The sequence below is a fragment of the Salvia hispanica genome, chromosome 4 (genome assembly GCF_029641045.1).
Source record: "Salvia hispanica isolate PSC_SH4W2 chromosome 4, Shi_PSC_v1, whole genome shotgun sequence".
In the NCBI taxonomy this organism is placed as follows: domain Eukaryota; kingdom Viridiplantae; phylum Streptophyta; class Magnoliopsida; order Lamiales; family Lamiaceae; genus Salvia; species Salvia hispanica.
In genome coordinates, this window is record NC_142695.1 from 34,782,147 (window position 1) to 34,795,442 (window position 13,296).

At 38.7% G+C, this 13,296-nt stretch overlaps 3 protein-coding genes across 7 annotated transcripts; 2 read left to right on the top strand and 1 right to left on the bottom strand.

Annotated features, from left to right (window-relative positions):
* The first annotated feature begins 293 nt into the window (after positions 1-293).
* On the top strand, positions 294-9,941 carry LOC125196970 (myosin-2-like). 5 transcript variants are annotated; one of them, XR_016128936.1, is made up of 24 exons: positions 294-806; positions 1,114-1,215; positions 1,287-1,430; positions 1,520-1,670; positions 1,780-1,807; positions 1,899-2,067; positions 2,178-2,241; positions 2,372-2,385; positions 2,478-2,562; positions 2,767-2,870; positions 3,029-3,167; positions 3,376-3,494; positions 3,596-3,748; positions 3,876-3,965; positions 4,168-4,245; positions 4,333-4,491; positions 4,964-5,164; positions 5,408-5,613; positions 5,693-5,828; positions 5,986-6,115; positions 6,197-6,310; positions 6,386-6,621; positions 6,849-9,014; positions 9,146-9,941. XR_016128936.1 is itself a non-coding variant. In XM_048095643.2 (23 exons), exons 1-23 carry the CDS (start codon positions 543-545, stop codon positions 7,302-7,304), a joined length of 3,342 nt encoding a protein of 1,113 aa, XP_047951600.1. In that variant the 5' UTR covers positions 294-542; the 3' UTR covers positions 7,305-9,941. The 5 variants fall into 5 exon arrangements, 2 of the variants coding, with proteins under 2 accessions (XP_047951600.1, XP_047951601.1); XR_016128937.1 differs by having other exon boundaries at positions 9,169-9,941; XR_016128935.1 differs by having other exon boundaries at positions 9,187-9,941.
* Positions 7,435-8,628, bottom strand: LOC125196972 (chlorophyll a-b binding protein 13, chloroplastic-like). Its single transcript, XM_048095648.2, has 3 exons — positions 8,491-8,628; positions 8,250-8,411; positions 7,435-8,016 (listed from the first exon to the last, which is right to left on the bottom strand). The coding sequence occupies exons 1-3, from the start codon at positions 8,605-8,607 to the stop codon at positions 7,507-7,509; spliced, it is 789 nt and encodes a 262-aa protein (XP_047951605.1). The 5' UTR covers positions 8,608-8,628; the 3' UTR covers positions 7,435-7,506.
* A 1,111-nt stretch (positions 9,942-11,052) lies between the features above and the next one.
* On the top strand, positions 11,053-13,110 carry LOC125194357 (uncharacterized). The gene is made up of 2 exons (XM_048092532.2): positions 11,053-11,671; positions 12,585-13,110. Exons 1-2 carry the CDS (start codon positions 11,225-11,227, stop codon positions 12,942-12,944), a joined length of 807 nt encoding a protein of 268 aa, XP_047948489.1. The 5' UTR covers positions 11,053-11,224; the 3' UTR covers positions 12,945-13,110.
* The last annotated feature ends 186 nt before the right edge of the window (positions 13,111-13,296 follow it).

Genomic DNA, 13,296 nt, shown 5'->3' on the forward strand with positions numbered 1-13,296 from the left:
ATAAATTCGAAATTTGAAAATATTATAACGTCCCTCCAAACCTAAATATGCGAAATACAAAAAAGTCAATTATTGAATTTTGGGGTAATGATCAAATAAATTATTTATAGATAGACTCCAACAAATAACTAAAAACCAAACCCTGAAATGTGTAAATCGTCATCCAAACAGTGGCGCGTGCTGTGTAGGAAACATTGTGGGCCCCATCCACTAACAGTTTACGATTTGTGACAATTATTTTATTTTGTAAGTAAATTTAAATTTCAAACTCATTTTATTCTTACAGGACCAAACTTCAACGGTCAGGCAATCCTTAAATCTAATCAAATTTCAGATAATTACAAGTCGGTTTCTCGGTCTTGAACAAATTGGAAGCATCTTCATTAGACTTCGCTTTCACGGAAACAACAGATTGTGAGTGTGTTTTATGCGGGAAGCTTGTCGGTTGCAGACTGCCTTTTCGACTTTGATTTGGTGGTTTCATGACTTCTGAGTTTTTTAGAGCAATGCAATCTCGGTTTTTGTGAGTGAGACGAGGAAAAATGCTGTCTTTATCGACAGCGCGGAGCTCATTGGAGGAAATGCTGGACTCTCTCCGCCGAGAAGAAGAGACCCAGACGCCCAGGGACTTGCCGCCGCCGCTGCCTCCCAGGCCAAAGCCGACGTCTCGTGCTCGCCTTCCGTCGGCCAAGAGGCCGTTGCCTACGAGTAAAGAAGAAATGGAAGTGGAAGATGGGGAGAAATGCAATGGACACGTGGCACCGGGATCTGTCTCGGATGATGCCAAAGGGCGTCCCATCAATAAGGTAGACGATTTTGATCCAATTTGTTTCTGGTTGCTGATATTCTTTAATGCAAAAGGAAATTGAAGACTTTGGGTTTTATATGATGCAACAAATAAGCAGATGTTTTGATTATATTCTTAGACTTATTTTTTTTTACAATTGTGTTGGCATGCTTGAATTTCATCTTGATGCTTGCTGGTGACTACTTTCATGGCATAATTTGGTAAGATTTGGCATTTTTATCTTGCCCAAATGCTCAGCATTTTTCAGTTTACAACTAGAATTTTCCTCTCAGCTACTCATTGTTAGTGGTGATGTATGATTTTAGAAGCTTCGTGTTTGGTGTCGGCGACATGATGACCGCTGGGAATCCGGTCAGATAAAATCAAACCTGGGGGAGAAAGCTTTGGTTCTGCTAACGGACGGAAGTGTTAGTTCATTTGCTCTTTCATCTCTTCACTGCTTTTGTTGAATTTTTCACTCATTGCTTTATCACTATAGGCTGTGACAGTTCCCACACAAGACCTTCTACCAGCCAATCCGCTAATACTTGACGAAGTTGATGATCTTGCACAACTAAGTTATTTGAACGAGCCTTCTGTTCTCCACAATCTTCAGTGTAGATATTCACAAGATAATATATATGTAATTCTCTATTTGAAATCCTTTTCGTTTTATTTGTTTATAAAGATTGCCTCGAACCTAAACAATTTTCTTGTCTTTGCTTTACGTAGAGTAAGGCAGGCCCTGTATTACTATCGGTCAATCCGTTTAAAAATGTCCAGCTATATGGGGATGATATAGTTACTGCTTACAGAAAGAAGCTTTTGGACAGTCCTCATGTTTATGCTATTGCTGATGCAGCATACAATGCAATGATAGCAGGTGCTATATAAAACCTTAAATACTCGAGAAAAATACTTGCCTTGTTAACATTGGTTTGGCAAGTTGCTAATGTTCACTTTCCGTTTTGCTAACTTTTTTATATTTGCAGATGAAGTAAATCAGTCTATAGTTATCAGGTTAGCTGCAGTTTTTGTAACGATCTTCTTCCTTTGCTTGCTCCATGCTGTAGCTTTGTTTCTAATAGTTTTTGTTTGATTAACTTTATAGTGGAGAAAGTGGCTCTGGAAAGACTGAGACGGCTAAGATTGCAATGCAGTATTTGGCAGCTCTTGGTGGAGGTGGTGCTGGAATAGAATCTAAAGTCGTGCAAACAAGCTGTATACTGGAGGCTTTTGGTAATGCCAAAACAGCCAGGAACAACAACTCCAGCCGATTTGTGAGTTCTCTCTGAATTTCTTTCTTACTAGTACTTGAAAGGGTTCATGTGCTAGTGTTTTGCAATCAATGTAGGAAAACCTTGTTTGGTAACATCCCATATCCGTGCAGGGAAAATTAATTGAAATAAACTTCAATGCTGCTGGGACAATATGTGGTGCTAAAATACAGACCTGTAAGCATGCTTTTAATGATCGAGTTGAACGTTGAAAAGATATTATTTTTGTCTATTCTTAGTCATATTTTTCTGATGTGGCTTTGCTATTTTGCGCATGCCCAATGTCAAATTCTTCGATTCTGAACAGTCCTCCTTGAAAAGGTCAGTATGCTTATCAAATCATTGAGTTTGTTCCCTAGTCTGCATATTTACAATGGACTGGAATTGACATTATTCCATGTTGGTTGGACCAGTCAAGAGTTGTTCAGTTGTCCGAAGGAGAGCGGTCCTATCACATTTTTTATCAGCTCTGCTCTGGTGTGCCTTCTGGTCTCCGAGGTTCGTACTCAGATTTTCCCCAAACTTCAGTTTTAGACCTTTGTCTGTTACTTTTTCTCCTATGAGAAAAGTACAAATATTTTTGGACTTGGTGATGCACAACTCATTGCACTTTTTCCTGAATAAAAAATTCATTTATTGCCTAGAACACATTTATAAGTTTTCTGGAAATATTATGACCGGAAGCCATGGTTATTTTTTCAGGTAGGCTGAGGTTAAGAAGTGCTTCTGAATACAAATATCTCAATCAGAGTGACTGTTTGCAGATTCCCAACATTGATGATGCACAGAAGTTTCATCATCTTATGGTAAATGACTGGTCTTGCTTGCATATGTGCTGTATATTGATTAGCTACTCCCATTTGTTTTTTGTCTAACATTGTTGCCTTAGAACTTTCTAATCTATTCAGTATATTCCTTATCTGAGCATAATTTATTAATTCCGGCATATGTTTTCTCTCCTTAGGGAGCCTTAGATTCTATCAGAATATGTAAAGAAGACCAGGAACATGCCTTCGAGATGATTGCTGCAGTTTTGTGGCTTGGAAACATATCATTTCTTGTAACTGACAATCAAAAGCACATTGAGGTTGTTTCTGATGAAGGTATCTGCATGTTCTAATTCATTTTCCTAATCCTCTTTTATTAGTCATCATCTTTTCAAAACTTCGGTTTTTGTTATATATTTTCCAATATATGTAGGGAGTAAAAAGCTAGGGGTGCACCTAGATGCAAAAGACATTCTACAACATCAAGATAAGGTTTATGATTATCTTTTGACTTAACAATCTGAATTAATTTCCCTATCTACAGCTGTTACAAATGCTGCTGCCTTGATGGGCTGTAGTGAGCAAGACTTGATACTTACAATGTCAACCCGGAGAGTACGAGCTGGAAAGGATGAGGTCACCAAATCTTTGACACTTGAACAGGTTCATAATTTTGAAGATCAATAGTTACTTGCATAATTTACATGATGATTTGATTGCAAAACCATCACTCTTATGATATGTTGATTTTCCCTCATATTTAGGCAATTGACACAAGAGATGCATTAGCAATGTTTATTTATGTGAGCTTGTTCGACTGGCTTGTGGAGCAGATGAACTTGTCACTTTCCACGGGGAAAGATAATATGGGGCGTTCAATAAGCATTCTTGATATGTATGGATTTGAGTCACTTAAGGTATGCAATGGTTGATATTTTCCTCAACATATATTATGGTGCAATATGTACCACTTTAAATAATGTGTTTTTACTAACCCACTTTAAGTAATCTTACTTGGAGTCTTTGATTGCTTTTTTGCACCAGAAGAATAGCTTTGAACAGTTTTGCATCAATTATGCTGACGAGCGGCTCCAGCACCATTTCAATCAACATCTCTTCAAACTTGAGCAAGAAGTAAGCATCATACATAAAAGTACTTCATACATTTATTTTCTTCTGTCTTTACTTCACAAAATAGAGCCTGCAAGGATTACAATTTGTGAATTTATAAGTGAATTCTTCTGCCTTAATTATCTGAGTGATAAATCAACTTATTGCTGACTGTTTTGATTGCAATTTTGTTAATGGTGCTGGTGAAACATATTTACACTTACAGGAGTATGAGTTAGATGGAATTGACTGGAAAAGGGTAGATTTTGAAGACAACCAAGATTGTGTGGATCTTTTTGAGAAGGTACTCAGCGTTCTTATTGTTGTACAGGTTTTCCTTTTCAATGCAACATTTTGATTGGCGTAGTTCTGTTTATTGTTGCTTGAACAGACACCTATTGGATTCATATCTATATTGGATGAATTATCAAATCTTCCCAAAGCTACCGATTTAACATTTGCCGCTAAACTTAAGCATCACTTCAGTACTAACCGTTGGTTTAAAGGAGAAAGAGGTGGAACATTCAGCATTCGGCATCATGCCGGGGAGGTTAGTTTACTTGTCATTGTACTTTTGAGGAATGTCTGTACACAGCCAATAATTTAGCTAGAGCAAGTGAACCTCAAGTAGATTTAGACTTTGACTGTTGTTGTTCTGCGGTAGTACCTGTCCATCATCGATCTTACTATGTTAGTAATCAATTACTAGTAGATTTGGAACTACAAATAGTGTTCATGTATGATAGAAACTATCAATTTTTACCATTTGATTCTGACTTTTTGTATCGTTTCGGAACATTTATTGATCCGTACATGCTAGTTGTGCTAGTTATGTACAATTGTTTGAGACCATAGTGTGGGTGTCTTTGTGACTTGTGATAGATAATCCTTGTCATAGTGATGGAAAACTCTTGCTGATCTGTTACACATGCCACTTGATTCTGAATATAGAAATTGTTAACATTTATGTTAAATAAAGTTTATTCTTGCTTAATTATATTGATGTGAGCTTTGTACCATAGGTTCTTTACGAGACGGGAAAATTCTTGGAAAAGAATCGGGATCCTATACATTCTGAAATTATTGAGCTACTCTCATCCTGCACTGGACGACTTCCTCAATTTTTTGCTGCTCTACTTAAGCAATCCAAGAACCTGAGCAGTGCATCGACACAGTCAGGGATGTCAGTGTGTAAGAAGCAAAGTGTTGCCACTAAATTCAAGGTGATAAGGCTTGTTCTTTCTTTCAGTCTTCTAGCAATCTCATCATAATCCTGACACATTATGAAAAAAGGAAATAAAATAGGAGAAATTGATGGTATTCTATCAAAGCATGATGTTTTGCCTTTTATTAAAACAGTGGTTTTCAGTTTAATATGATCTCTTATATTTGTACTAATTAGAAACATGTACTTCTCACCATATATGCTCTGCTAAATTTATTGTTACTTTTGCACTGTACTGCAGGGGCAGCTGTTCAAATTAATACAACATCTAGACAGCACAAAACAACATTTTATTCGTTGCATAAGACCAAATAACAAGCAGATTCCTGGTGCATTTGAAAAAGACATTGCCCTGGAGCAGCTTCGTAGCTGTGGGATTCGGCAAGTTGTCAGGATTTCAAAGTCTGGATATCCGGTGCGGATTAGTCATCAAGAGTTTATACGAAGGTGAAGCATCGAATCTTAATTTCCATTCACTCTGTGATTACTGTGTAGTGTTTTGAAGACATGCTGGTGTGAATTTCAGGTATGTGTCCCTACTCGGGGAACCTAAGGATTGTCAAGATCCGTTGAGTTTGTCAATTGCCATTCTGCAGAAGTTTGGGATCGTGCCAGAGATGTACCAAGTTGGTTATACAAAGTTATACTTTCGAAAAAGTCAGGTGATTTTGTCTGTGCTTTTAGTATCTGTTGCACTTCATTGGCTGTTTGTCTTCAGTATTACATCGACAACGCAGCATTTCTGTGCATTGCTTCCGGAACCTGATCATCATTTTGTATTAAATTTCCTGATATTCTGCTGTGGTGGTGGAACAACAGATTGATGTCTTGGAAGATGTTAGAAAACAAGTTATCCAAGGTACTCTTGAGGTGCAGAAGTGTTTCAGTGGGCACCACGCTTGCCAGGATTTCCGTAAACTCAAGGAAGAAGTAGTGACATTGCAATCATGTAAGGCCAGCACCTACTGCTAGTTCCATTTATTGAATCATCATCTCACTTGTACCCTTGGTGATGATCAAATGTATGCAGATATTCGCGGTGAAATTGCTAGAAAGGAGTATGGTGCGTTACTCGGGTCCCAAAAGCAGGTTATCCGTGGGGGATCAGAGGAGCAGTTTATGGCAATTGCACGAATACAGTCTGGTAAACTTCTGTTTTAGGAATAGCTGATGCGTTACAATCTGGTGCCCTCCTAATACAGTTAATTGGCTTGTGCAGTAATTCGTGGATGGTTGGCCCGTAAACAATTTAATCACCTCCGGAACTCTAAACAGTCATATGTTGAAGAGCTACGGAAGCGTGTGTTGGTGGCAGAAGCGACAGTTGGACAGAAGGAAACAGAAAATATGGCTTTAAGAGAGCAGGTGGTGCAATATGAAGCGCGATGGTCCGAATATGAATCCAAGATGAAATCCATGGAGGAGATGTGGCAAAAGCAAATAACATCTCTACAAGTGAGTTTGTTTAGCAAGTTATTTACACGTAGATTGGTTGACATAATATTCGTTTCGTTCAAACGGAAAAACTATTAGTCCAATGAAGCAACGGGAAATGAAGGTTGAATTTAGTATTCAGGGCCTGTTTATTTTGGGGCCATATTAAGTATATAAATGAGTTTTTGAATGATTCCCCTTTTATATCAATCAATAGAAATTGATAAGCCTGCACTATTTCTTGGCAGATGAGCTTGGCTGCAGCCAAGAAGAGTCTTATTGCTGAAAATGCTACAAAGCCAGCAAGAAGGCTCGATGAAGCGCAGTCGCCTCAATTTTATGAATCCGAGGACACATCTAGAACTCACACGCCGGGTGGTAGCTCCCCAGTCAGACGCGCCAACAATGGCGTCGATGAGTTGCCTTCTCGAGACACGAACGCAAGCCTGAACCCTGTGAGCCATCTCACCCAAGAGTTCGAGGAGAGAAGCCGTGCATTCAATGATGCAGTTGTGGAGGTCAAGTCAGACCAGTCGCCTATACACGCGATAGAGGAATTCCGGAGGCTGAGAGACAGGTTCGAAGCGTGGAAGAAGGACTACAAGGCGAGGTTGAAGGAAGCAAAGGCGAAAGTGTACAAGCTGGGGAGAATCGAAGCAGAGAAACACAGAATGAAATGGTGGGGGAGGAAAAGTAAGAGATGAAGCACCCATGCATCTGTATATATCCAATTTTGTTGATGCATTGTAAGTCTAAATCTCTCTCTCTTCTATTCTTGTATAGTATTAGCAATTTAATTAATGTTTACTTTCTCCTTATGTTGAAATAATGGAATAGAACTAAACATTAATGCACTCAAATACATATTAATGTACAACACATTATATCTATACATTATATGCTTGATTATGATCCTGGGACAAATTTGGTGGCGTAGACCCAAGCATTGTTAGCAACAGGGTTGTCGAGATGATCCAGAAGGTTCTCGAGAGGTCCTTTTCCTGTGACGATAGCTTGCACGAAGAATCCGAACATGGAGAACATGGCTAGCCTTCCGTTCTTGATCTCCTTGACCTTCAGCTCGGCAAAGGTGACTGGGTCGTCGGCCAGGCCGAGCGGGTCGAAGTACTGGCCACCGGGGTAGAGGTCGTTGCCCTCTCCAACCCCGTCAAGGCCGTTGATTCTGAATCCCTCCACGAGTCCCATGAGTACAACCTGGAACCCAAGAATTGCCAGAATGCTCTGAGCATGGACCAGATTCGGGTTGCCTAAATAGTCTAGCCCGCCCTCGGAGAAGATTTGTGCACCGGCCTTGAACCACACTGGCTCCTTGAACTTCACACTCACCCATCTTTGAAGAACCTCCGGTGTGATGCATCCTAGAGCTCCAAGCATGGCCCATCTTCCATGAATAACCTATAGCATGGGTTTCTCAAGATTAACTTTGGAAACGATACAGGTTTTAATTCTAAATTAGTAAAGTAAGAGAGAAGAATAGAAAAAGTAGTGGAATTAGTGTTACTGCATTGAGGAGCCCATTTTCTAAAATGGAAAGTTACTATTTTTAGAAAATGGACCAAAAAAGGGAAGAATTTCTGTTTTTAGGAAACAAAGAAGTAAGTAAAGATAGTGTGATGGGTAAAGACTACCTCAAGCGCCCTGTTCTTGACGAAGGCCTCGGGATCGGCAGACAAACCGGCAGTGTCCCATCCGTAGTCACCGGGGAATTCTCCGTTGAGGTAGGAAGGAGTCTGAGCTGAGAAGGGTCCCAAGTACTTGACACGGTCCGGTCCGTACCACAAGTCATTACCCTGTTGGACACAATCATATCATCATTAGCAACAAAGCAAATGCATAAGTTTATTATAATAACATTGTTGTGATTATTACCATGGTGTATTTGGCATTGCCCATTGAGACAGCATCTCTAAGAGGATTGGCATTTTTGGTTTGGCCCAAGAATGGGGTTGCTTTCACAAGGGTAGTGGAGCTAGCCATTGATGCCATTTATTTGAGATTATTTTTGTCTGTGCTTGGAGCTGAAGTTGGAGGTTGCTTTTATGTAAAGAGAGAGAGTGTGTGGAGAGATGAGTGGTGAAGATTGTATGTGAAAAAATGTGGCTGGTGGGAGTTCAAGTGGAAAACCCAGCCAATCGCATGCCCATTAAGGATTTCATGTATCTTGGCATCATATCCTCTCTATCCGAAATTTATTTATTGAAATAGGAGTTTGTTTATTCATTGCCATCTCGCATAATAATTCCTAATTCATAAATGTGGCAAACTTTTGAGCATCTGCAACGGTCGAGGAGAAAAAAATACATGTCTTGTCCCGCCGAGACAGGATGCGGGGAAGACGGCGAGACGCGTTTCAAGTGTCTTCACTCAAATATGATTACCGATTTTTTCTTTTTGTATGTTTCATTTATTTTATCGTCTAATTTATTCCAAAATCATTCATATATACCTTATTCATCACATAATTTTTTACATCAAAAAAATTCTCACACTCAATTTTCTCTTTAATTTCCATTCTCAATTCAAGTGTGATTGACGCTGAGTAAATAGCTCGGTTGATTGTTTTAGCGGAGCAACATAGTAAAGGGTATTACGAGAAGTTGAGAACCTTACTGCTCCTCCTCTTGCATAAAGAAGTCGCCGCTACATCCATCGTGGACAGAAAGAAGCCGCCCAAATTAGGCTCATTCGAGATTATTTTTTCGAGCAACCACAATGGGGAGATGAATACTTTCGAGTATATTTCAGCATGTGCCGAGAATGATTTTTGCTCATCGTAAATACGTTGGCGGCCAGTAACGAGAATTTAATATATTAAGATACCATAGAGTGGACAAATTTCTCGGTGGAAGATTGAAAATGGTCAACCTTGGTTGCTCGTGCTCTTGTCGTGGAATCCTTGATTTTCTTTAGTTTTTCTCTCTAAAGTTTAGTGTCTCTAAATCTCTAATAATGATCTTGGGAGTCTTTTTATAATTGAGAGATTGAGTGAATTTTAGCTTGAATTTGCATTTTTTTTTTGGGCATAAAATCTCACCCATTTAGTGGTCAATTGAGTTTGCAGTGTCAAACCCATTGGTCCTTTGGCTTTGCTCTGTAGGATACGACATGCCTAGCGAATCGCTTACTTGGTTTTGGACATATTCTTGATTTCTCATAGTTTGCTGAGTTGGCAGAGCCAAATCCAATGATCCACTAGTTCAGTTCTGGTCGATCGGTGATTCGGTGCCATTTGAGACTTTGAGTGGTTCAATAAGTTCGTGTGATGAACCCAGTGGTCCGCTTGCTTCGTTCAATGCTATTTTAGTCGCTTTTTTTTTAAACTTTAATCTTTGTCCTTTTTTTTTCTTTTTCCTTGAGCAACCAAAACACCTGCAAAATGAGTCTATTATCTTTAAAAAAAAAATTAATTCATATTGCAATTGCTTTCACGAATGATTTTATGTGACTCTTATTATGGACATATCGAAATGATTAAATGTGACCCTTATTATGGGACGAATGGAGTATGTTAAAAGATGAGGCTGAATTTGAGTAAAACTGCATTGTAACTTTTGGGGTTAGAATCTAAAAAAACTAACATGACAGTTGAAAAATGAGTTTGTAGCTAAATTCTGAGACCAACTGCTTTAATGTTAGGAATTTTGTTCAAAAATAGCATCTATTGATAAAATAAATACTCTCTTCGTTCATGAAAAAATATCTCATTTTGCTATTTTTGGATGCTCTCGATTTAAAGTCTCATTTTTTTTTAATTTTTATTTTAGGTAAATGGATACCGTCATTCCATTAACTTATTACATTTATATTTTATTATAAAATTAATATATAAAAATAGAATTTATATTTAATTAACTTATTTTTATTTTTTTTAATAAAGTTAAATAATTTTTTAAAACTCGTGTTGAGTGAGAATGATATTATAAATGATGGATGAAAGGTGTACTGGTAAACGAACAGATGTTTTAAATAAAAGTATAAAAGTTCTGGGTAGTATGGTGAAGGTGGTGAGATTTATATGATTAATAGCATATGGTTAAGATTCCACTGTCACACCACCCACCTTCCCTTTTCAAACTATTAACGTGTCACCCACTTCCACCATCAACTAATCGTGATACACTAATTTTTCTAAATAAATTAAAACAAAATTGATCACAATCGACCATACCAGGTCCAGCACATCAACAGAATTTATCCATAATTACTTTGATGATCAATCCGAATAAATTTCACCTAAGAATCGAATATTTCCACAATCCATATTAAATGCAAATATTTCATTCGTAACATATTTTTTCAATAATTACTATCACCCTCACTAAATTAATACAATATGCATTAATAAAAATAAAAATATTATCAAAATTTAACGACATTTGAAATTATAGCAATGTTTATAGCTAACAAAAGTAATTAAATTTAAATACGGCTAGCCGTAATCCCCACATTTGTCTCGCCACCTCTCTATTTCTCGTTCATCTCCACCTCCATATTCCTACGACTCTTTCCCTTCCCTTCAGTTTCCCCCAAAACCCAAAACACCAATCCCTAAAAAAAAAAAAAAAAAAAAAATTGGTTTCGATCGGGGACGACATTATACACAATGGCGCCCCGTCTCCTGAGCTGTTTCCGGCGCCGATCCGATCACGATCGCGACAGCGAGAAGGCGGCGACGGTGGACGTGGCGGCGGAGGAGCAGCGCAGAGGCGGTGCGGTGCTGGTGGAGCTTTTCTCGTCGCAGGGGTGCGCGAGCTCGCCGGAGGCGGAGCTGCTGTTCTCGCGGCTGGGGCGGGGCGACTTCGCGGTGGAGGCGCCGCTGATTCTGCTGGCGTATCACGTCGACATTTGGGATTATATGGGGTGGAAGGATCCCTTCGGATCGAGCCAATGGACCGTGCGCCAAAAGGCCTACGTGGAGTCCCTTCACCTCGACACGATGTTCACCCCCCAAATCGTTGTTCAGGGTCACGCGCAGTGTATCGCCAATGATGAGGAGGCTATGCTCTCCTGCATCGCCTCTGCCCCAAGATTCCCTGCTCCAACCTTCCAGGTTTGAAATTCAATTCAATCGCAGTCAATTCTACCTCTCAAGAATCCCATTGTTATTGTCAACCTTGCTCTATTGATATGAATTACTCTATTAATTATGATTAAGATCAAATAGTATCAAGCATCAAACTACACTCTTCCACTTCAATTTAGGTATTCCGTCCATTTCACTAATTTTGGATTGACATTTGATCACTAATCTTCATTATCAGAAGGTGTTTCATTAATTGTATATTAGAGGATATTAATTGTGCCCTAAATCTAGAAATTTGTCATTTTAATATTCCCTCGTCTCTCACTAATTGACACGTTTAATTTGGCACATATTTTAAGAAATATATTGGAAAGCGAGTGGAAAAAGTTAGTGAGATGTGAATCTTACTTATATTGCTACTTCGTCCCAAAATATGAGTGACATGGTGTGGGCACATATTTTAAGAAATGTAAATAAAATTGAGTTGAAGTTAATATGAGTGACATGGTGTGGGCATATATTTTAAGAAATGTAAATAAAATAGAGTTGAATATAAGTTAGTGGCCTATGAGTCCCACTTATTTATATTAGTTGTATAATAAAATGTGAGTGAAATAAGTTGGTAGAGTGTGAAACCTACTTACCATTTTTGTTAAAATTGAAATGTGACTCTTATTGTGGGACAGACCGAAATAGTAAAATGTGAATCTTATTATGGGACGAAAGTAGTACATTTATAAAAATGTGAGTGAATTGAATTAGTCATGGAATGTAGGGTTCTTACCAAAAGTAGTACGGTACTTAAAAAGTAAGGTGTCAATTAATCGGGGATAGATGAAAAAGTAAATTGGTGTCAATTAATGGAGGACGGAGGGTTTATGTATTTGAATATGGTTTAGTGTTAAGTCATGGTGATGATGCAATGAATTAACAACTTCAGGCGAGTTTCGAGAAGCCAACACTGGAGACATTGCAAGTGACACTAACAGGGGCTCTGCGATCAAAGGTGGATCATGAAGGTGTGAATGTCATGGTTGCTCTCTACGAGTCCGGCATGGTCACCGACTGCTACGAGGGCGTCAACAAGGGCCGCGTCCTCGCCAACGACTACATCGTCCGACGCCTCGACAAGCTCTGCTCCGTCAAAGACATATCCGCCAGGAAAACTCTCGCGGGGACCCTCAATTTTTCTCTTTGGGAAGGCTTCAATGCTGCCAAATGTGGGCTTGCCCTATTCGTCGAAGCCCCGTCTCATCGCATTCTTGGCTCGCAGAGATTTAAGTTGCCGGAGAAGCTTTGAGATTTACCTTTTTTTTTTGGATTATTGCGAGATTGTCGATTCTAAATGATGAAATGAAATGCACGCACAGATATGTGTAATGTATGTTCTTGGATTGAGAGTTGGTATTGTATTTTGCAAAGACAATATCTATCTATGCCAAGCTTTGTGGGGTGCTGTTTGTCTAGGGTTTTGCATGGATGGTGGTTAGATTGCTTTCATACTATTAGTTTCTAACTCTATTTTTATCTTATTTTTCCTAAATACAGGAACAAGTTTAAAGATATGTATTTCCATCTTTTGGGAGTGGTTATTCTAACTATTCCTTATTTGGTTAATTTCTATACAAAATGATTGCAAAATTTCCAAAGTA